General features: G+C 37.2%; 1 protein-coding gene across 1 annotated transcript in view; it reads left to right on the top strand.

Moving 5' to 3' along the window:
* The window catches only part of Pam (peptidylglycine alpha-amidating monooxygenase), a gene marked incomplete at its 5' end in the record, with an annotated part of 154,625 nt that overhangs the window by 18,284 nt on the left and 111,800 nt on the right, over window positions 1-24,541 (top strand). Inside the window, 1 exon segment of the mRNA XM_013512971.1 lies at window positions 17,006-17,063. Coding sequence (XP_013368425.1) covers window positions 17,006-17,063 — 58 coding nt within the window.

Genomic DNA, 24,541 nt, shown 5'->3' with positions numbered 1-24,541 from the left:
TCAAAGTGTTTTTCTTTTTACTCTGTTTATCTGAATTCTGCCCTTCATGTACAGAAATCCAGCTCCTCTACTGAGGGCTCCTCAGAATCTGGGAGAAATATGGGTCACTTCCTTTTGTTTTTGAGGTTTCCATTTTATAATTTTTTAAATACTAAGAAACATCAAAGCAGAAACACAAAGGAAGTGATGTAGTTTATAGGCTGGATATTCCCCACTAGTTTCTCTGATGGGTTCTTCTCTAGCCTACTCTAGGCTCCAAGAGACTGACCTTTATGGACACATCAGTGTGCTGCCTGCTGTCAGGCCTCCAGCTGGCTTTAGTCTGATGAGACATTGGCAGGACACTGGCGCACAGGAGGAGAAGGAGGTCAGACTCTGTTTCCTTGGCTCCTTTTCTGCTGGGCAGCAGGTCAGTCGACAGTGACTGATTTCTCTCTCCTTTTGCTGCAGCTCTTACTGTCTCCTCCAGCTGTACCAATTTCTGGTTTGTGCACATGTTCCCCTTCTATTCCCAGGTCTTTGGATAGTAAAAGCATGCTGCTGTATAAGTCCCTGGGACATTTTAACAGCTCGTGGGTTTGCATTCAACCTCGCCCACATCATTGTCCTTAGTTGCTTTGTCTGCAGTTACCCTCTTGTTTTCTAAAGGAACTTTGACTGAATTGTTTCAATATTAAGAAAAGCAAATTAATACTTTGTTATAGAAATGGTACTATGTGGGGCTGGGGATTTAGCTCAGCGGTGCCTGCCTGGCAAGCACAAGGTCGTAAGTTCGGTTCCCGGTACCAGAGAAAAACCAAAAAAAAAAAAAAAAGAAATGGTATTATGTAATATAGAGAACCATTCACAATGTAATTGCAGGCAGGATTTGTGAAATATATTAACTCATGTATATTGTAAATGGTAGAGTTTGAAAGTTGTAAAATGAACGTTATCCTTTTCTTCACATGTCTTGTGTCTCTTCCTTCCCCTGTAACCACATGGCCCTCTCACTTTACCCCAGTGTGTTCTATTTGAGACCAATTCTGCTCTCTGAACTCTCGTGACTTTTTTATCCCTTAAAACAAATCTTAACATTTCACTACTTCTTAATGGTGGACTTTGTCTACTTCCTTAGGATCTAAAATTTCTGGAAGATATGAATTTTTAGTATCTATTTTAATGCTCCAGGAGTTAAATATGTATTCAATAATAAATACTTATTGTTGAGTATGTTGTTAGTTGGGTTGATTGGTTGGTAGCAGAGATTCTTGGAGATAAGCTACATCTTTTTATATTTTACATTTTAAATGGAAAACCTCTAATATATATAGAGTTGAGAGAGGCGTGTATAATGAACTCACACACATCAGTGACTGTCAACTCTTGATGATGTTTATTTTATCTGTGTTCTTCTACTTTATCCCACAACGTACTGAATTATTTTGAGGCATCTGTTATAAATTTGCTGAGTTTATGTTTTCTTACTTTTGTTTTTGAGGTGGAGGTCTCTTCATAATATTTTAGTATGTATTTTTGAAAGATATGTTTCTTGCTTTAAAAATATAACCACCAGTTGCTCTATTACCATAATACCACCAAGTACCTAGTGCACATCAGATTTCTGTATCTTTGTCTGTTTGTTTGTTTTTGAGAGAGGGTCTTGCTGTGTAGTTCAGGCCAGCCTTGAACTCACTATAACTCAGCCCTCAGACTCCATGACAATCATCCTTACCTCAACCTCCTGAGTGCTAGGATTACAGGTGTGTGATACCATGCCAGGCAAAGACTGTGTCAAAAGTAGAATTTGAACCCACTGCTCTATACAGAGACCAGAATACCCTTGGGCAAGATGTGCATCTTGAATCTGGTGCCTTAGACCACTGGGCCATCCTGACATCCTGACACCTTTTATTTTTTAAAATGTTACTTTGTTTTCATCAAGATCTAAATGTTATCCACATGGAAAATCTTGTTGAATTTCTCTTAAGAATTTTGAGGAGCCCTGTCTTCCCTTTTTCCTTGTAATATATTTGTAAAGAAACTAGCATATATGTCTGATAGAGTGTCCTGCATTGAAGGTTTTGCTGATTGCATCAGCATTGTGTCATTCAGCATGTCCCTCTGTTCTTTGGTTTTCCTGTGCTGCCATGTCCAGAGGCTTGGTCAGATTTAGTTCAGAGTTGTTTTCAAGAATATTTTATAGGTGGTAGTAGGTACTAACAACGGGAGACACATACTATCTGATTATGCATCTTTTGTGATGTTAATATTACTCATGACATTTTTTTTTGTCTACATTTTAAGTACATAGTTAATACGTTCATTTTGGGTGGTTGGTACATGTACATGACATATCTTAATTCTTTTTATACCCCTTGTTCTGCCCACTCCCTCCATCTCCCAGTGTTCTTCCTCCTTGCCAAAGAGATATTTTCCCATATCATATTGTCTTTTATTTTGCTCTTGGATCTGTTTTTAATTGGGAGTTGATTCATCTACCATGTTTGACATTGCCTGTCAATGCTTCAAGTATTGGTTACCAGCCATGGAAGATTATTTAGTGTTGAAATTCATTAGAAGTTGCATATGGTAACTATTCCAGTTTTGTCACTTTTCCTAAATTTTCCAGTGGAAATACTTTTATACAAAGTAACTGTTCAATTACCGTAAAGTACAGTTTATATTATTTTTCCCACTGACGTTATATCACAACTAGATACAAAAGGTCAAGTGTTCTTTTTGTTATTGTCAATGGATTTTTTGTTTGTTGATTTTTATTTTGTTTTCTTGTTGTTCTTGTTTTCTGAGTCAGGGGTCTCTTTTAGATGCCCAGGCTGGTCTGCTAACCTGGGACCTCCTACTTCAGCCTCCCAAGAAGCTGGGACTATAGGGTGCACCATCCTTCCAGCTTTCAAATGTTCTTATAAAGCCTGCTAAGGGCCACTGATTTTAATGGTAACAATTTAGGATTCTTTATTTTTACTTTATTTATGCTTTGAGTTTATGCTTTTGTGTGTAAGCTTGAGAAAAAATAAAAAATAAACCTGAATATTAAACATTAGATTTATTTTTTATCTAATATTAGTAATTTTCCAGAATGGCTTGAATAAAGATATTATGTACTAAAATTCAGTATTTATGTTTTTAGTAATAAAATAAACTGATGACAACTAAAAACATATCTGAAAAATGGGCATTCATGGTTTCTATAGATACTTGGTTCATTGCAATAATAGTTCCATTCATTGTACGATAAGTTTCCACCCTTGGGAGTTTAGAGACTGTTTCTATAAAGCCATTCCTTGTCTTGCATTATTAATACTGTATTTGAATGGAAGTTGGAAAATTACAGTGGGATAAATTTGGTTTGATAGCCTTTTTCTTAAAAAAAAAAAGCATAAGTAATGTGCTTATTGGAAAACATGACTCAATCCTTGGGGGAACTATTTTTGTAGGAACATGGCCTTTATGAAAGGTTATTAGTCATGTACAAAACAAAATTCAGTAAATTAATTCAACCAACATTCACTGTGTATCCAGTTCCTGTGCCAGGTAGTCTTTGTAAACACAAAGAAGAATAAATTAAGACTTGAACCCTTAAAATACAGTCCAGTAGCAGGAGACAGGCCAGCAAAAAAGAAGCTTTTTTGTACTGCCTAATGCTGAAATAGAGATGTTTATTATGTGCAAAAGAAAGTAAAAAATCATTCCAAGGAATATTTTTATATTAGATTTTATAGTTTCTCTTAAAAGTTCAAGCCAAGGGATACAAATCTGTTGAAATGTTTCCTTTATGAGGTGGGAGTGTAAGGAAAATGAGTATGTTACACTGTAACTGTATGTATACAGGGTAGCTAACATAGTTGTACTACTGTCTTCTATTGCTCTGCAGAAAGGAACAGTTAATGATTACTTGTTTGATCAATTTTATATGTCTCTGTTTGTTTTCTTGAGAAACCACTTTGAAGATATCAATAAGTAATACAACAACCATTGTTAATTTCCTACAACTTTGTCTGTAACTCTGTTTTGTTTGTATTGTTCTTATGCTATTCTGTAAATGGATGTCTGTTTGTTAATATGTTTTCCTTCTTTTATTTCTTAAAATAAAAAAAAGAATCACTGGGAGGGAAGTGGAGAGAAACAGGATGACTTTACCCTTGATCATACGCAGTTAAAAATATCATTAAACACAAGTACTCTGGACATGTGGCCACTCTTGTTTGGAAGGGATATGTATCATTTTTCAAGAGGCACAGTTGCTTTAACTTAAGGTTGAGTGGAGGTTCCATCTTTTATTTCCCTTGAGACCATCAGGCTTACTGAACTGTGCTTGGCATTTTATCTTTTCTTTTCCCCTTATATTTTAGTGTATCTTGTCCACTGATTAAGAGATGCAGGAAAAAAGGCTAAATGAATATATTTAACACTGTTATTTTACTAGATAAGAAGCCAAGGATTCTAAAAATCCTAAATATGCCAGGTAAATACAATGAAAGGTGCTGAGTTGCCCAATGATTATACTGTAAGCTGCACGCTAAACGAGAATTATGATGATTATGGTCCTGGTTTCACAAATGTGCTGTCAGGCCCTCTTTGTTGCCTACTCTACAGATGTCTCTCTTTTTTCTGGCTTAATACTGCCCTACTTTTGCTGCAGATGGAACTTCCTTAGCCCAGAAACTTAATCTTGATTAGACAAGGTAAATCAGGGCCATTCCTTTTTCCTTGCTAATGATTGGATTACAGATGGGCACATAATAAAATTCTGCCCACTTAAATATGAGGGATGTCTCCTGGGGCTGAAGTGCTCTGGAAAACTAACTGTCTTCTTTTGAAAAGGTCCTTAAGAAAGAGACTTTGCCTTTGCTGGCATTTGGAAATACCATTGTGCAATGGTAATATAAGAGGATACTGCAACCATCATGTTATCATAAAGATCAAATCCTAGCAATAAAGTCAGTGGGTTGAATATGACCAAGGTGAAAGAAGGGAAGAACCTGGTTCTTTGCCAATGCTGATGATTTCTGGATGTATTAACCATTCCTGTCTCTGTCCTATGTCTGGATTTCTGCTGTAAGTGACTATATCTCTTGTTATTTTAAGAAATTTTGAGTTGGTTTTCTGCATTTTGTAGTTACATGCATTCTAGTGATGACACACATTTTCTCAGACTTACATATTGATCGGGATACAGTGTTTGATTCAGTCTGCTCCATGGGCTGTGGTGATGATTTTATATTCATATACCCTCAGGATAAAAGGACTGTTTTTGATAAAGATTTTCACATCCCTAATAATGCATTGCCACTTTGCTTCTTTTGAAATTACTGTGCCACTTTTATGTGCCATCAGAGATTGAATAAAAGTTTAGTCATCCTTCAAGCTGGAAATTCTGCTAAGAGTTACCAGGGTTGCATACATACATTTGAGCTTTATCACATTGTTTGTATACTTTATATCTTTGTCTCCATAGGAAATTTATCAGGCAATGGTGTATTATGGTAATACCAGCTATCAAGGTCTAACAAATAAAATTGCAAACCATACACTCAATATTAACTTACAAATTTTCTTCACTCTTATGTGTAGCAGATTTAGAATTTACACACTATTGTTCAAAGTTTAAAGAAAATTAATAGTTTACTTCTAAGCTTAATCTATATAGAATCTTGAGCTCTGACCTCTGAATATCAAGGGAAGGAAGCTACTAAAGATTGTTTACCAATTAATGATAGTTCATTCACGTATGGTTGGAACAGTCAGTTTAACTATTATTAAACTCTTTTCTCTCTTTTTTATTTGTCAATATAGTATCTGGGTATTTAGAAAGCATGGTCTTATACATATGGCCTTGGACAACAGAAGAAATATCAAGTGAGTGGAGTTCTTGGGTTCTGTTCCCTTATTTGACATCAACTCTGCCAACTGTGATTATAGAATTAACCTTTGTGTGGGCAGAGAACTTTCTTTCGATTCCTTCTTCTATCTGGGAGGGTCTTCTTCTATGGCATGTTTGTTCCTTGCCTCCTTCCTTGGGAACATAACAATGCCTGTGGAGGTACCTGTCAAGCGTCAGTACAACAGTATGAGTCTCCTGCCAAATATATAGTCCAAAGACCCAGAGCATTGCCCGCACTGTAACATTTACACAGATATGCTAAAATCCATTGGATTGTTACTTCAGGACGCCTATTTTAATCTTGTAGTATTTGCTCTTTCTTACTCTTCCCTTTGAAGTGTCCACTTTTGTAGCATACTACTTCATTAATTTTTAATGCATTATAGAAAATTAGTATGTGCCGAAAAGGTAAAGCAGGTGTTCAGGTTTCTAAATGCGTGATGACACCATTCACCATGGAGCAGAGTTTCCTGGATTGAAAATCAGCAGGCATGCATTGCGAGTCACTAATTTATGGCAGTATACTCTGTGAACGCTTACGTAATACTACTCTTTGTTCAACTTTCCACACGTTGTTTCATTTTGAATGTTTGGAAGTTTTTATTACCCTATTGACCTATCTTTTTTCTTCAGGCTTCTAAAGTTGTATTTTATTTTTATTGTTGTCATTGTATTGCTGTCCCCTCCCCTCCCCTTCCCTCACCTCTCCTCTGTTCTCCTCTCCTGTCCTCTTCTCTTTTCTTTTCTCTTCTCTTCTCTCTGATGTTCTTTCTTCCTATTTCCCAAGTAACCTCTTGCCCTGTGACCATCACCGAAGGAGCTGGTGGGAAAACTTTGTGCTGACCGCTACATATTATTGCTACCAGCATTTTTGTCATGGGGACAATGTAGGTGACATTGCTGGAGAGGCTGGGGACAGTGGAAAAAAAGTAAGGACAATGAAAGTAGCTGGAGTGTTATGGGTCCCTGAGAAGATTCTGAATCTTGGGAAGAGAATGCCCACAGTTACAGTCCTTGGAGGAGGACCCAGAAGAAAGAACTGTGTTCTTTGAAATAGGTTAGGAATATAAGTAAAAAGTAGATGTCCAAACATGAATATTATATTGTAGTCAGGCCTCTGCGGACACTCTTAGCTTACTGTCACTGTCAGCTGCTGTATCCTTGGTGAAACATTCTCATGAATTGGCTTTCATGACCTGAGACACCTTGTTTTTATCTAAGTCCAAGGTTTTCTTTTCTTTTTTGTTCTCACTAAGCAGCCTCTCTTTTCCCACTGCTCAGTTGCCATCCAACTTTTATATTCTGTCAACATGCAGTTCAAACTTCTCTTCTGATCTCAAGATGCTTGGGCAATTACTTATTTCACATTTACATGTTCACTTTTCCAAAAGCTCTTCAGATTTGACAAGCCTCATACCATATTCACTGTCTTCTTCACACCTGGTCGTTTTTATTTTATTTCTGAATGATTGATATCCATAATACTACCAGAGCATTCAGTTATGCAACTCAAGTCCTGAGAACCCTCCTTGAAATCATCCGTGTCTCTGTCTCCCTGTCTTCCACTGAAATCCATTCATATCTATTTTGTCTTATAAAAGTATCAAGACTCTGTATTCTTTTCTTCCCTACCACCATCACCTGTTTTCAAGCTACTGTCATTACTTTTCTGAATACAGTAATCATGGCCCTTTTGTAGCCTTCTCATCGAATTCTGCTTGTGATGTCAGTTCCCCACAAAAAGTTTCAGTGGCTTTGTGTTGCTGTCAAGAAAAACAGCAAAGGTCTTTAATATGGGTTATAAGACCTTCCATTATGTGGCACACCTGCTTTTCCAGTCCAGTTTAAAACACATTTCTTTGTCTGTTTGTATGATTCTCAATCACATCAAGTGTTTTTCTAATTACTGGACCTGTGAAAATACCATTTCTTATGCTAAAACATTGCCAGCTCTTTCTCTGGATAGTTTTCCATGAATCTTTGGCTTTTATACCAAACTGTACTACTCTTGAGTAGTATTTAAGACAGGAAAGTTTTCACATTTATTTGTGTGACTATTTCTCTTCTAAATAATAGACTAAGTTTTTTGAGGGCAGAGATTACAAATTCAATGGTTAGGCTCAACACTGACCTGAGGGAAAATTTGATCTGGTTCTCTTCTGGTTTGGCTTGCAACCAGACTTGTGGAGAGAGATGGGTTTATGAACTGAGCCACCACTGTAGATGTACTTTTGCTCAAAGCGTTATGAATGTAACACGATACCTGGCTTCTTGGAGCTATTTAACATCTGTGTTTATTAACTGAATGGATACATGGGTGGGAGAAGTGTTTCTATACATGCTGAAAAGAAGTTAAGGGTAGGCAAGTATTAAAAGAAAGACTACGGCAAGATGCATTATTAAAACCAGCCTAGAAGGAACAGACATCGATGGTCACTTCGTTTTCTGACAGTCCATTTTATTACTTAAGTAATGAAGTCACTGATTGACCCTTTCAAGCTGAAAGCTCCTTTGCTGTGATGCCGTGCTGTCCCATTAAGTGTAAGCCATTTAGCATAGAAGCAAGGTGCTTAGGTTAGAGCCTGTTCTGTGTAGATTTGATAAGTAAAGTTCCAGTCATGTGTGCTAGAGGAGAGAAACTTAGATATGAATGGTTAGGGTTAGCACAACGTTCAGAAAATTCACTGCTTCTTTATTCAGGGAATCTGGATGAAAAGCATAAACCACTAGTTTAAGGTTGGCAAAGACCAGTGCTATAGGTCATCAGCAATCCCTGTCCAAAAGAGCAGCTTCCCTCGCATAATTCTACTCCAGCCCCGCCCTCCTGTAACCGGGAGGCTGTGGGGGATTCTACCAGTATCACCGTGGTGATGTGTCACAGGCCACTAATTACAGGCTTTTATTAGCAGGTTCCTTTTTGTTTCTTCATAAGTAAAAGTGTGCAAAAGCTCTAAGACAGATGTTCCCTCACCAAAATATTTTCTTTTCCTTCATCATTTGCTCATTCAGATTTGCAATTCCCAGAGAAGGGCCCTTGCCAGGAAAGTCGCTTCCATTTGAGCAACTTGGCATTGAGAGGCTTGTCATCATCAGCCTCAGTGTGATTATAGTTTAAAAATGCAAATGAGATTCTGGGATGAATCAACTGAAGGATAAAATTCATATGAAAAAGTGATGCTGTATAAAACCCTAATTAGGCAGGTTTCAGTTCAGCCTTTCTTAAATAGTGAGTTTACTGCTACCAAAGGAGATAGATACCTGGAAAACTCAACAAATGTTTATAGATGTTCCGCTGTGTACCAGACATTATTCGACACGCTGAGGGTGTTTGACAGACACTGTCATGAGAAGATCAGCCTCCGTGTTGGAATAACTGTCTCCAAAACTGGTGAAGATGGAGCTTAGTCTAATGTTAAGGGCAAGAGTGAAGCATTTTGGAGAATTGTCTGGGATGTTTTAACATAAAATCTCCACCCGTTCTTATAGATCCTATATGCATGCAATTTATACAGCAAAGGAAAGGCAACAGGGAAAGAAAGATGAAAATGGACTACTCACAAAAGTGACAGTTTGACAGTTTAAGGAATGTTATCTGCAGTGAATTCTGGTCTCAGAGAAGTACATTTTTTTAAACCTGAGTTTTGTGCTCTAGAAAAATCTTTTATGCTTTTGAATGTTCCTTTGCTCTTGCTTCCTTTTATACTAGGATAAAGTGAAGAGTGCATATACCACTGAGATAATATAATCTTACTATGGCCTGCCATGATGGTACATACCTGTCATTCCAGCTACTCAGGAGGCTAAAGCAGGAGAATTGTCAGGGTCGGGGATATAGCTCAGCGGCACAAGCGTCTGCCTGGCAAGCGCAAGCTCCTGAGTTAGATTCCCAGTATCAAAAAAAAAAAAAAAAAAAAAAAAACAGCAGGAGAATTGTACATTCAAGGCTTCCATGGTCAGCTTAGTGAGACCTTGTCTTAAAATAAAGTAAAAAGGGCTGGGGCTGTAGTTCAGTGGTAGAGTGCTTGCCTAGCATAGGTGAGTCCCTGGGTTCAGTTCCCAGTATCACAAAGCAAAATGAAAAAAAAAAAAAAAGAAAAAAAATATATATATAATTTATATGGATAAATATATATGTGCTTATTCATATATCACTGAAGAACTTGTTTCTGTTTTTTGTTTCTATTATATATTTAGCTTATTGTACTAATATTTATCAGAGTTATCTAGAGAAACAGAATCTAAAATAGATACAGATTTATGAATGAAGATTTAGTAGGGAAATTGCCTAAGTAATTATGAAGACTGAGAAATCCTGTCACTGACCATTTACAGGTACAAATTGGAGGCCCTGGAATATGGGTAAAAGACATGGGAATCCAGAAGTGGCTAGTGTAAGTCTTACAATCCAAGTCCAGAGAACCAGGGTTGTGCTATCCAAGAGTAGGAGAAGACTGTATCTAGCTATGGGAGCTGGGTGAATTTGCCTTTTCTTAGGCACATGCCCACACTGAGGGTGATTCTTACCTATTTCCTTCAGACGTGGATGCAGAACTCTGTGGAAACACCCTCACACAGAAAAAACAATGTGTCTCTCTATATTCTTTAATGGAGTGAAGTCTAAACTTGATCATTTCAGATCTCTTAAAAGAAAACGTTGAAAAACAATTTTCCAAGTACCTTCTTTTTCTCATAATCAGAATTCTTGTCAGAGAGACCAGACCTCTTTCCGTGCTCTTCCTTTATTGGACTGACAGAATACCAACAGTTTTAAGACTTCAGGTAACTTCTTGTAGAACTCAGGATATGTAAACTTAGATTGAGTACTGTGAAAATGTGAGGCTTTGTGGAACTTTAGCAGTTTAGCTCCACTGGATTTTGCAAGTCTGTGATCTGGGGTAGAGGATACTACCCTCACTCTGACAGCTACTCTGAGGCACAAAATCATATTTGTGCCCCCAGGAGATGGTTCCAAGCTGTTTGTATTTTTTTTAAAGTGTGTGTGTGTGTGTGTGTGTGTGTGTGGTCTGTGACATGCTGTTTTGATATGTGCATATAAGGTAAAAGTATTACTGTAGTCAAGTCAATCTGTCCATTACCTTCCAAAGTTATTTTTCTGTTATATCTCTGGTTATGTAACAAGGAATGACTAACAGCTTATCAGAGACCATATCATGCAAACAGTCTGTATACAGAGAACAGTTAATTTGCACATAGCCACAAAAATGAGTGTAAGGAACAGGGGAAAAATCTTGCAAATGGGAAGGATACCAAGAGATGAAGGGAGGGAGAGGAGCAGAAGAGAACATAAAGAGAATGAAGATGTGTTATGTACAGGTACCAGCTCCCCACAATGAATGTAATCATTATGTACTCCAAATGTGTATTCATAAAAACACTTCTTTAGAAAAGCAGTAGGATAGCGTCTGGATAAAACCAGGCCACGTTGTGTGTCTGTTTATGTACTTGTGGTTACCACATTCCTACTCTCCTGAAGAAAGACAGCCTGGGGGGATTCTTGAAGCCTGCACAATAAAATGACGTTATCCAATGAGGATCAAAATACAGCACTCACTACTAGAATCTGAATGGCACCTTTGGTTTCCCAAAACAGAAATTACTGGTTTTATGTGAATGGTTTTTATGTGTAATACTATAGAGATGGTTTTGCTTGTCCTATATAAATTTAAATAAGCAGTTGATTTTATTAACTTTCTTTTCTATGGAAACCACTGCATCTCTGTCTCACAAACAACTAAATCAAAATAAAGAATGCTTTATTTTCTAAAATACAGGTGGTTTAAACAGAGTATTACTGAATACTTCAGCGATGTGCAAAGTCTTGGTTAAAAATGTGTAATAAAAGGGTATCACAGAAGCTCTTTAGTTCCTTTTTTTCCACTTCTGGCAAACCATCTTTTGTCAGAAAAAAATGTGCTTTTCTTGATAGTTCCCAATAGAAGCAGTGAGGAAGCATCAGCAGTATCATATCCCTCTTGATTCAGATTTGGCTGATGTGTCAAAACAGACTGCACTAGGAGACGTGGCTAGGTAGATTCATATTAGTTCTCCCATTTTGTACATATGAGCCTTATGCTAGCAGTTAGACTCTGCAGAATTTCACAGACAGTCCCCTGGCACGCAGTCAGACACACTGTTCTTCCCACAGAGAGAAGAAAAGGATTCGTCGTGATGATGTGTGGAAGATTGTGAGAGTTTGTCTGGGTGGTTTGGATTGAATTATAGAAACATCCTTTCTAGGACAGTATGTTCAAATGAAAAAGACTATTATAATAGGCAGAAAGGTGCTATGTTTGTGTCTTCAGAAACTGTTAGGGAGAAACATTGATGTGAGTTATATGTATATCTGTGTGTGTGTTCAAATAACTGCAGACACAAAATGATGACAAAATTAAACAGCTGTGGGTCTAGTCGGATTCATTTTAGTTTGTCAGCAAGCTTTCATGAAATATTCTCAGGGGCTACTGAAAATTTAGAGGATCTGGACTAACACTGCTGAGAAATTTTATGTGTCTTTGGTTCCCTTATCCCATTAATCAAGAACAATTAAAATTGTTTCTAAGAACTGACATTTTCTTTTCAAATATTAGAGAAGCTTGAAAAACAACATTCTAATAGCTATTTTTTTCGTTAGGAAAAGAGAGATACTTTAGAGAACTGAACATAAATTTCATTTCATCAATTCTTAGATTATTTGTTTGACTGTAGACAAGTTATTTATGTTCTCTAGCTTCAGTTTTTCATCTTTAAAACTATAAGTAATAACTAATAACGTCTATGATAGCATTGTCCTGGAAAATAACTAAGGTGTAATCTTAGAGACTCTGTAAATGTCCTCCCTTTTACAAGTTATCATGTATTAAATTTTGATAATATACTGACAGCATTTTAATTTTTTTAATACTGTTGATTGGTAGAAAATATAGAGTCAGGATTGTTAAATAATGTTCTTAGCACTCATTATGCAAAAAAGAAAAAAACTAGTTACTTGCTCATATTAATAAAAATATGATTTTATTACTCAAGAAATATATTGTTCAACTTTTCTTGACATTCTTGCCTTTAAAGGCTGTACTTTTTTTACTTTTTCAGTACTGAGGATCAAACTCATGACCTTGTGCTTGCCAGGCATTCTCTTATGCCACTGAGCTATATCCCCAGCCCTAAAGGCTATACTTTTAAAGAAAGATTCCTTGATTGGAGTTTGTCAGAGTAACATGTTATCATTGTTATGGTATTGAATTCTCTCTCTCTCTCTCTCTCTGTTTTTGTAGCACAGAATTTCTGTTTAAATAGCCACCCATTTTTGTTGACCTACCATAAAAGTTAACCTGTATTGATGAAATAATATTTTGTAGCCACCAAAATAATCTTTCTTTCCTGTACTGTAATGAACCTATAGGAGTTTGTCAAAGCCTATTGTTCAATTCATTCTCCAGCAAATGTGTCTTCTTTTAAAAAACGATTCACTTATGAAGAACTTTAATTTCACTTAAATATGGACTTTTGTCTCTTAGAAAAACAGAGGTATGAAGATTTTAAAGGATGAGCCAGAATCGCAATTTCACTAGATTAAACCTTGCTGTCTGTTGGTTTTGAAAGCATAAACCTAAAGGCTTTTAGTCCTGACTTGGAACAGTGACTACCTGGGTGGCCTTATGTGGATCAATGGAGTTATCTTTCTGTGACTCCATTTCTATTTATGCAAGATAAAAAAAAAAAAAAAGATGCAGTGCCCTTTACGTCTACTCAAAGAGCACTTATGAGGATAAAACGAAGTGACAGCTTTTAAGAATGTATTTATTTATATGCGCCCCCCGCTCCCCCCCAAAGAACTTCCTCATATTCAGCCAGCCTGGCATGGACAGAAGTTTTCCCTGAGTCATCTCTGAGACTCGGCTTCTGCAGATGAACCGTGCAAGTGGCTCTTGCTGGTCTTCTTTATGTAATCATGAGCTTGCAACTTAATCCTAGAAACCAACTCATTGTACAAAAATACTCCCGAACAAAATCATCAGTGCTCCCGAACAAAATCACAGTTCAGGGAGAATAAATTACCTTTTGCTAATCTCTGTCCTGTTGAACTGTGGTTTTCAGAGCTTTCAGCTAAAGCTGAATTATTGATTTGATACACAGTGCATTTTTAAATGTGCTTCTTTTTACAAAAAAGAGTTTTACATTCTTTTCTTCCAACAGAATTACCCTTTATCTTGAGAATTGGGTCATAAGAAAAATCCCAGGTCAGAGTATGAGGGCGCATGGTAGAACACTGTCTGATACCGACTTTGCAGTCACAAAATAATTGTGTAGAATCCTGATATTCTCTCATCTTTTCCTCCTCCTCTTCCTCCTCTTCCTCCTCTTTCTCCTCCTCCAACCTCCCTTTCTTCTTTTTGCCCAACTGGCTTTAGTAGCTCAGAAAATGAACAATTAAAATCTGAACCCATTCTCATTATTTGGAAAGTTGGCAGCTGAAAATGTAAACTGACAAAATAAAGATGTTCCTAAGTTAGTCTAGTATATTATGTTGAATAACTGATGGTAAGAGAAAAAACTGACCATTTCTGAGTGTCATTGGCAGTTTCTTTTATTCTGTATTTTATACATAGTTGTGCATAGTTGTTTGTTTTGCTCTTATCAGGCAAACCAGCTTGCTATATTTGATATGTCTTTTTAGGCCTATAACTTGCCTCTTCCAAAAGCAACTTGAGCAGACTTTTATACTAAAAGTAAAACATGGAGTAAAACTAAGAACTGTTAGCTCAAGTTAAAGAGAATCTTGGTTCTATTTGCATTTCATCACATTTTTTTAATCCTTTTTTGTTAGTTACTTTACACTTACTTTGTTTTTAAACCTTGCTTTTAGGTCATTTTTTGTCCCATTAGTTTGAATAATCTGTAGTATATTAGTCAGAAGGCCTGTGTTCTCATCCCAGGTGCCATACTTGTTAGTGTCAAAGATAAACAAGCCTGACATTAGTTGGGGTGGTAAAGATAGCTCGGATGCAGTAGTGACTATTGCAATAGGGAGACATACACAGTGTGAATGTACCTGAACTTTCCCAAAACAAAAGGGAGAAGACCTTTTAAAGGCTGGAATGTACTGAGAGAAATCCACTGAGGATTGGCTGAGAAACTCACTGAGGAGTGTGAGGACGGATTGGCTCATGTAATTGAAACATCTGAGTTTGTTAATCACGTTTGTTGGGAGGAGAAAAAATGCCTGTGTCTTTATGACAGGAGGCAGGAGTGTGGGTTAGAGTAAGGCACAGGGAATACGCGAAGGCAGTTTGTGTAGTAGATGATTTATAACTTAAAGGGGGAGAGAAAGGACTGCTTATGTTTTCTAAAGTAACTTCTTGAATAGGGGGTTCAGGGGCCTATACCTGCATATAAGATTTTGGTTTGAAGGCAGTAAATTTTCCTGGCAGCATTGAACTCTCCCAGGTAGGATCCTTAAGGAGTGATGGAATCACAGGGGGAAACACAGCCTCCTGGAGTTGATAGAAGCTATGCTAGTGTTTGCTCAAGTCTTTTAATATGTTTCTATATGAGGGAAGGGACACACTAATAATTTAAGCTGAGAATTTGAAGGCTTTATAGGCTAAGATTGATGCCTAATTGAGAAGTGGGCTCAAAGAAGCATGATTACTTTGGTCACTTGCTAGCACACTTTTCCACTACTTAGTCTTGCTTTGCTTCAGTTTCCTAGTTTGTAAAATGGGAATAATAACAGAACCGACATCATAGCAAGGTGTTTTGGGGAATAAACAAAAAGTTTTGGCACTTGTTAAGCTCCCAATAAATGTTATTATCTTTCAAGTGGAGGTAATAATGTCTGTCCAGCAAAGATGGTTGCTTTGGTTATTAAATAGCAAAATAGAAATAAAACAGTGAAAATCGTGTTGGGCACATAATAGAGTATTATGGCTAAAAATAGGAATAGTAGCAGCAATAGCTATAGAAGCTACAAAATATTTGTTAGTCCCAAATTACACACATTTTTTTTCAAATGTTAATATCCTTGTTTCATCTATATATTCAAACCTCCCTTTTCCCCAAAGAAGTAAACTATTAGGCCCCATTCATAATTTTTAGTTGCTAACCAGTAGACTTAGAGAAACTACAAGAATCCCTATTCCTGTTAGTGGAGTCTATTGATTCCAGCACTGTGCAGTAGTAATCTATGAAGCATGAATTATTAAATGAATGCCGCTCATCTATGTGTTGGGTATGTTATCAGCCATGGAACATGCTTTGCGGAATGTGGGTTACTATTAAAGAACCAGTCCTCAGAAGGATAGTCTCCTTAAATTGAAATTTTTGTCACTCAAAATTTTTTTCCTTTTTTGTACTTTTCCTTTTGCTTTTCATTATTTTTTATTTAGAGCTAGGGTCTTGCTACGTTGCTCAGGCTGGTTTTGAACCACTCAAGTAATTCTCCTGGCTTAGCCCTGCAACAACTGAGACTACAGGCCTGCACCACTGTGCCTGGCTTACTGAAAAGTCTGGTTGTTAGTATATTTGGTAGTGGAAAAATGACCATTTTCATAAAGGACCAATAACTGGAAAATAAAACAGTTTTACTGGATATTGATTTTTTTTCATGTACTACATTAACATTCCAAAGTAAGGAAAAATGACCGTGTGCAGTATGATACTTAAGAACAATTTTAATTCATTGTATTTCTCTAATTAATATTTGTGACGTTCACAAATTACTTAACTTTACAAGTAGCAAAGATGGTCAAACTGACTCTCACCATTTTCAAATCAAATGCATGGCATTAAATGTTTCCATATTTTTTTATATAAGCACCCAAAAGTTTGCCTTTTAACCATGACAGTCCTGGAAATATCTTTCATGATAATTGGTTGTAGAGATAGGATTTAATGTTGGGTAGGGAAGAGTCTTAGACAAACTTTCAGGATATTTACATTCTTTCTAAGCAGCTCTTCCACTAACCTGATCACCTCAGGGGGAAACCTCACTTTACTGGACCAATACTTCTTTTTCAGTCATAGAAGCCATGCATTAATCATCACTCTTTCTTTCGCATTAGCAGTAGTTTAACCAGGTTTTGTACCTTTCTTTCCTAACAGTCTGATACCTACTTCTGCATGTCAATGCGTTTGCCAGTGGATGAGGAAGCCTTCGTAGGTAAGTATTAACTGGATGGCATGGGGGTGGGAGGGGCAGTTGAAAGGAAAGCAGCTATTTGAAATCCGTGAAAGGTTCGCTTTGATGGTTATGAGTGTATTAATCTCTTACTGTCAGTTTTGAAAATGCATTTATCATGCCTAATGCAGAAACAAACTAGAAGCAGCCCCTGAGAGACAAGGCTGCAAACTATCCGGAGAGATTCATGAGTAATAGTAGTTAAGGAGTTGCGTGCAGATGTCAATGGTCACCAATACCGTGTGGTCCCATTTGTATGGTATTGGCTTCCTGTCTGGGGCTAAACGCTTAATTCCACTCCACTCAACAGACTGTTTATTTAGCTGCTGGTTCGTGCTGTAAATCAACTGCATTTAGAATCAGCATTGGGTAATATAAGATCTTATGTGTCAAACAGGTAGATGGATAAGAAGGAATAGGGAGGGCAGAGAAAAAGAAAAAAAGAGAGCGGCAGTAGGGAGGAAGGGAGAAAAAGAAGGAGGAACCTTCATCAGAGAGGAAAAGTAATAAAGCACCATCTGTTTCCATCTAGATTATTTTAATTTAAACATCCCTTAAGACAGACTTTTAACTATTTAGGGAAGAGGTGTCATTGGCAAATCATTCATGTGGGTTTTGATTTTCCTGCTTCATTTTTCTGGCTTAAAATGTTGATTTTGGAGAGAGATGGTAATGAGAGTTGTACTTTGGTCCCTTGAAACTAATCTTCAAGTGGGCTGTCTGAAATGACCATTATGTGAATTGTAAAATGTGTTCCACATAGCCCTGGGGCAGTCTGAGGATGAATTTTCATGAGGGTTTTCCCACGGGGATGTACATTATCAACCAGCAAAGCCAAAACATTGTGCATTTATTTCCCCCACACACTTTGGTGGCGATCACAGCAAACAACGCAATCTGTAACAGCACTCTCTAAACAGAATTGTCTCAGTTCTTCATCGCTGAGCACAAATGTCATCTTGTGAGAAGTTGCACTTTGCCTGACTTTCATTTTGGATAGCATCTGGAAACTGGCATGAAACACGTTAGGAAGGACAGCACCCCCCAGGTCCTCAGTTAAATAACATTAAAGGTAGAGATAGAATTTAAGTTCCTCACTGCAGTTCTCTGAGTAACCCAAATGTCATTTAGAATATAAATTCACTATTAAAATCTTAACAGCAAGGTTTGTAAAGTTTCATATGCACGTGTTTGACATCATAGGAGAAAATAATATTTACTTATTAAAGGACTTCTACATGATTTTTTTCCTTTACTAATTAATATACTTTCTTTGTTCAAGTTCAGGGATAGTCTCAATTCCTACCATTTTTACTGTCTTAAAGAGAAAGGCCTGGTACACACCTGAATAAATACGGTAGTCCTGAGGCACAATAATATTGCAGGTCTGCATTAACAGTTACTGGTTTGTGTCTGAGGATGGTGACAGTATGATTTTAGGGCTGGTGGCTCTAAGGACTATAAATATTTATCCTGCAATGTGTTACTGCTCCCGAAACGTGTTTACTCTCACGTAAGTCAAAATTTAAAAGTACAAGTGAATATACAGTATTCAGTCAAGCAAAATATTCGCAGGCAACACATAAAGGACGGCATTAGAACCAGCGTTTTCACCGTTTCTTCATTTTCTTAGGCCAAGCTCTTAGAAAATTAAGCTGTTCAAGGTTCTAAAGTCCTTACATGGTCTTCTAAGATTAGTAACTATTTTTAGTATTTCTTTCTTTCTTTATTGCTGGCAGGATTGAATGAATGCTAAAGATTTTGCTAGCTGTTCAGAAAGAGTTATTTCATCCCTAGTGTGAGTCTTTTAATGTACTATTTTCTCGGGATTTGACACGGAAGTTTAGGTGTAGCTAAATAAAACCAGAAAGTTGAAAACCAAAGAGAAATACCAATCATTAACACAAAGAGATAAGCAAGGGAAAGGGGCTTGCCTGCTCAGATTATATGTTCGGAGGGTGATTGTACATATATTTCAACCTCCTGAATTGGAAATTTTAGCTGTAGACCCAAGGACTTTCCACTTTATTTGTTTGGTATCGAAAATTGAACTCAGGACCTCGAGCTTGCCAGGCAGGCACTGTGCTCTGAACTATATCCCTAGCTGGATTTTCCACTTTAAAAAGGTTTCTTATGACATAAAGAATGAAGTGTTAGCTTTTTGGTGGCTTGTCCCAAATATCAAATCTCAAAATGCATTATCATAAGATAACAATGCTTTTATAAATTTAGGTTGAAAATGAGACATCTTAATGACTCATAATACTTTATTTTTAAAAATCAAAGAATTGTAAAAGCTTTATTTTTTCATTCTTAAGACACTTTAAAAAAATCTTCTGTGTTTATTTTCTGAGCATTTTCTGCTTTTGAATACCACCAGGATATATGCCACACAATGTGACAGAAACTCAATACTTCTCTGCTGAATGAAGACTTATAAAGCACTTTTATTGGCCATTTTTTAATATGGCATTTCAAATAGATAATTTATCTTTTGCCCTAAATTATATTCTTATTTTAATGTAAGGAATAATTGGATTTTTAAAAGAGAAAAGCACTTGCTCATTAATCAGTAAGCCACATTTTTTCTCTATGATATTGTTGGTCTGGACAGTGGATAACCAAAGTGCAATACATGTTCAAGGAGGTCACAGCCTAGTGGAATTTGGGAAACAAGAATACGAATTGTTAAGACATTTTTAAAATAACTTTCTCCTTGTACTTTTCAAGATACTAAATAAAAGTGCACACGGCAGAGTATGATTCAGATTGGTTATTGAAACATGACAAATTCTCTTGATAGTCTTAAAAGTCGAAATTGTATTTGAATAATTCACAATTATGGCTTTACGTGTGACTGTCTAAGCTATTTTTGATAAATGTACTTCATAACTTTGAGAAAATACCATAATGACAATCATGGAATTTGTTTAGACGTGCTTGTCATACTTACATAGGACCACACAATATGTATGATGTGTTAATACATCTCTGTTGAAATATCAAATGTGAATCAAAGTAGGTATTTGTGGAACTACTCTGGTGAAGATTAAAAACGTTTGTTTTGAACAAAATGATACCTTCTCTTGGAGCATCACTTTTGCTTATTGTTTTAATAAGAAATCACAGAATTGGAATGGGTGAAGGTCTGATAAAATCCGTGTCTGACCACTGAACTGTGGTGCTGTCTGAAAGGTGTTTTACAGACCCTCAGAGGAACTGGCTCTGACAGCCGCCCACTCAGCCAAGAAATGTGACTGTCACATTCATCCACTTCCTTTCCCTCACATGGGTGACCAGTAAATAAATGTTTCTTTTCTTTAGTGAAGGATGGCAGGTCCCTATCTATCAAATAGCACTACACAAATGAGGTAGAAACCACTGCATTTAGAAATAGGTGAAATTAATCTAATGATTCATTGCTCTTCATTTTCCTGGTTGTGCTTTTGAATGTAGAACAATTTCTATCACAGAATTGCATAGGTAGATTTGAATATTTCCAAGGGTGACCTTTTTTGAACAAAGTACATGTTCAGGTGATGTTGGGATACTTTGAAAACTGCAGGAACAATCTAATTTTGTTCATGCTATGGGTCACCAGGTAGTGTGATCATAAAGACCAATGTCTGGCAGGATACATCACTTATACCCACATTTGTGGCTCTGACAGTAAATGAAAGGATATATGTGTGCATGTGTGTGCCAGTCCCCACCCCATGAAATCACTCTGTCATCTTTCTGCTTCCAAAGAGTTGACTGAGTGTTCATTCTGTGGTCCTTTCTAAGATTTTCTCCAACATGAGTCTCTGTCTCCAGGAGACCATTGAGACTCTTTCAACAGCCACCAAAGGAAGTTCTCCTTTTTCTATAAAAAGTACTTGGAAAGAGCTATTACTGATAGCACAAATAAGATGCACTATACCAGAGGCCTTTGATGAGCAGATACAATGATTTCCTTGGTTATAGTCATTAAACAGAAGTTGTTGCTGTCTACCTTGTCACAGTCTGAGGATTTCTTGAATGTTGTCAGTCCTTTGGTCACCCACCTATCCATGTTTCCAACACAGCAACCCTTATCACTCTCAGACTTTTCTCAGTTAGCAAAAAAGGGTTGAAAAGAAAGAACCATTTTATTATAGTTTATAAACCTGAGAGTAGGAATGTTTTCAGTTAGGTAGATCTAGTAATTACCAAAAACGTATTGATGTAACTATTTGGTGCAATGATATAAAAATTGCTACCTCCTAGTAAAATGACCAATTCAGAAACCCCAGATCTGTGTCCCATTTGCTGTGTAGTTATCCTTTATGGTGGGGCTTTCATGGGATGGTGACATTCCTTCTGCAGTAACCAGTTGAGCTATTTAGTTACTCACAGTACTGATCAACTCTGCAAGAGGACCATGCTCCTTGTCTACTTGGGAAGATTTTTGTGAAGGAGGTAGGCAATATTTGACCAGGACCTGGGAATGCAGCCTGTTTGGGTATAGAGAGTGGTGGAGAATATTTTAGGGCTCAACAGTCTGAGCACATAAAGGAACACAGCAGACGTGCATGAGTGACAGCATTTTGTAGTGCTAGCGCTAACCCTGAGCCAGACTATTATGCATTCACATACCAGCCTCACCACTGTCTAGTTCCTGACCAGAGACAGTGAGTACAACCTTCTCTGCTCAAAGCCCATCTGAGTGAGAGGAAAAGGGACCAGACTCAGTAAACGAGTGCCTCGTAAATGTTAGCAGGCACTGTTATTAAGAGACAGGGGCTGCCTAGTGGGAGTGAAGGACAGGAGTAGGGGCCGTCCTGTTGGAAGAGTGTTGAGCTAGGAGACTGGTACATTATACACACTTTTGAAATGCTAACAGGAGGATATAAATTTGATTCTATAGGAAAGTAATAGGATGCTGTTAGAGGGCTGACATTACAAAAACAGAGCTTAATGATGCTTATGCTATTTTATCTTACGTAGCTTCACTTATAGTTGGTTCTTTAGTTGGTTTGGAACATATCATAAAGTTCAATTTTAAACAACCTATCATCTAGAAATTTAGTTCTTTGTGTTGAAGTTCCTTTATTCAGACATAAGGATTATTTCATTTTCAATTTAATTTTAAAATTAATTCAATATATAGGCTTGCTAAGGTGTCTTATTTCTTGGCTAATCTGGCAACAGCAGCAAAAAGTCCTCATAAACTATGTTAAAGATTCCTCATGAATTGTGTATCATTGTCCATGCTACCAGGAGGTGTGTTTTTGTTTTTGTTTTTGTCTGTTTAGGACAGGGTCTCGATATGCAGTTCAGGCTGGCCTTGAGCTCACTTTGTAGTTCAGGATGACCTTGAACTTGCAAGGATCCTGCTGCCTCAGCCTCCCAAGTGCTGAGTGCTGGGATCACAGGCGTGCACCACCACACCCAGCCTAATACTAAGAGTTAATAATGACAATTTCTGTAGTGAGCTTTCTGATTAAAAATGTTCAGGGAGAAGGTCTTTCTTTACTGCAGAATTGCTTCATGGCTCTGGGGGAAACTAGCAGAAGATGAAATAATGCGCCCTTGCTGCTGGTTTCCAACATGCTGGCAAATGGACTCCAGCGCTGTGAGGTGTGCACTTAATTGTACCCTTTTGGCCTGACTGCACGATCTCCAGCATTAAAGTTGATCATAGCTTACACTTAAATTACAGTTCAGAGCATTACTGTCTCCAGTTCCTTTTTTCCTGTTCAGGTTTTGAAGCATAATCTTTATATTTGAGAAATATAGAAACGCTTAAGGGAGTAATGTTAAGGATTTGGGTTCTATAACTTTTTTAAAAACCACGATATTCATTTTTTATTATTGTTTCTTAAACCTTGCACCTCTCCATTCTATCAAATATGCTTTAAAACCATTAGCAGTGTTAGGATACTAACTCTTTCTCACCATTGTTGGGATCCTTTCTCAGTAAAATGTCCATTAGTATGCCTGCTTTAGACCTCAGCTCCAAAAGGATTTTAGATCATGCAGCTAAAGTTACATGATGTAGTGTAGAGTCCCAGCAATTCCATTCAGTAATTCTAAAATATCAACTAATTTTATCTTCAGAAGCTCTTTATAGAAAATTTGTTTTCAAAGAAACTTCTTTTTTATTGTTTGCTCAGAACTTTTCAAAGAGAAGTAGAATCCCAGCCTGAGATTAGTTAACTGAATGTGTGCACACCATAGGAGGTACTCATCAACTAAAAGTGTTCACTGCTGTGAGGAGCACCTGTGATGAACATGGGAAACTTTTAAAAGATATGCTTACCTGGGAATGATTGCTGGACATTTAATTAAAATGCTGATTCAGCCAGCCTTGCTGACTCACTCCTGTAATCCCAGTTCAGGAGGCCAAGGCAGGAGGATCTTGCAAGTTCGAGACCAGCCTGGGCTAAGAAGTGAGCTCAAGGCCACCCTGAACTGCATATCGAGACCCTGTCTCAGAAAGACAAAGAAAAAAAAAGATATTGATTCAGTGTCTGACTGGGGAGAGGGATTGATCAAGTATTGACCCTGGGCACCTTGTTTTTAACAAACCACATATCAAATTCTAATGACTAGCCCAAGGTGAAAAGTACTGTTGAAAAAAACTATTTAACAGTGTGTAAAAATATTCACAGTAAACAAAGTAAACAAAGTCATTCACAGTAAACAAAGTCGTTTATTCTGTACCATGTGATTCTACTGGGACAAAATGAAACAATTACAGTTTTATATATAAATTCTAGAATACCAAAATTCTAGCATGCCAGTCATAACTGTGGACAGTCAGATTTGGATTTTCGAGTCAGTTCTTGTGTATTGAGCAGGTTGATTATCTATGGTCTACACTGGTATTCTTCTAATGTCTTTCGTTAGCTAACAGCATGTTCCCGCCATTCCAGTGGTAATTTGGGAACAGTTATAAGTACATATATATAGATACCTGCAAAATCACTGGCTCCTCCACTTGGTTATGTGTATTCTTTACAAACTTTCTGTGGTCTCAGCTTGGCAGATCTATGGAAATTTGACCTGGATATCCACTTGGAAAGGAAAAATGGAGAGAAAGCCAAGTGCTAAATGGAATTCTCTCCTAGGTCACATTGTTAGAGAATTTTTATGGCCCTGATTATAGTGTGATGTTGCCCACAAGAAGCCATAAATCCCAAACAACGTCATGCAGTTGAAAAAATTCTGCATAGAATTCTAGAAGATGGACTCAGTTATCTTCTGCTCAGTCCGCTGCCCGGGAACAGACTTTCAAGTTTTTCACTTCCAATGGTATTGTCCTTTGAGAAATCCTCCATCCTATGCACTTTCAGCGTCACCGTATTTTCTGTAATTAGTGAGTCTTGCCCTTTGTAGAGTTTTAGTCCTACAAAGGTACTGTATTTAGCCCCCAGGATGTGCCTATAAAATTTTGCCCAATCTTTTACATCAGGTGATCTGATTGATTGACAGCC

The sequence above is a fragment of the Chinchilla lanigera genome, unplaced genomic scaffold (assembly GCF_000276665.1).
Source record: "Chinchilla lanigera isolate Chin_1 unplaced genomic scaffold, ChiLan1.0 scaffold00017, whole genome shotgun sequence".
Taxonomy (NCBI): Eukaryota; Metazoa; Chordata; class Mammalia; order Rodentia; family Chinchillidae; genus Chinchilla; species Chinchilla lanigera.
Note: the sequence above shows the minus strand (reverse complement) of the source record. Positions and strands in the feature narration are given on the sequence as shown.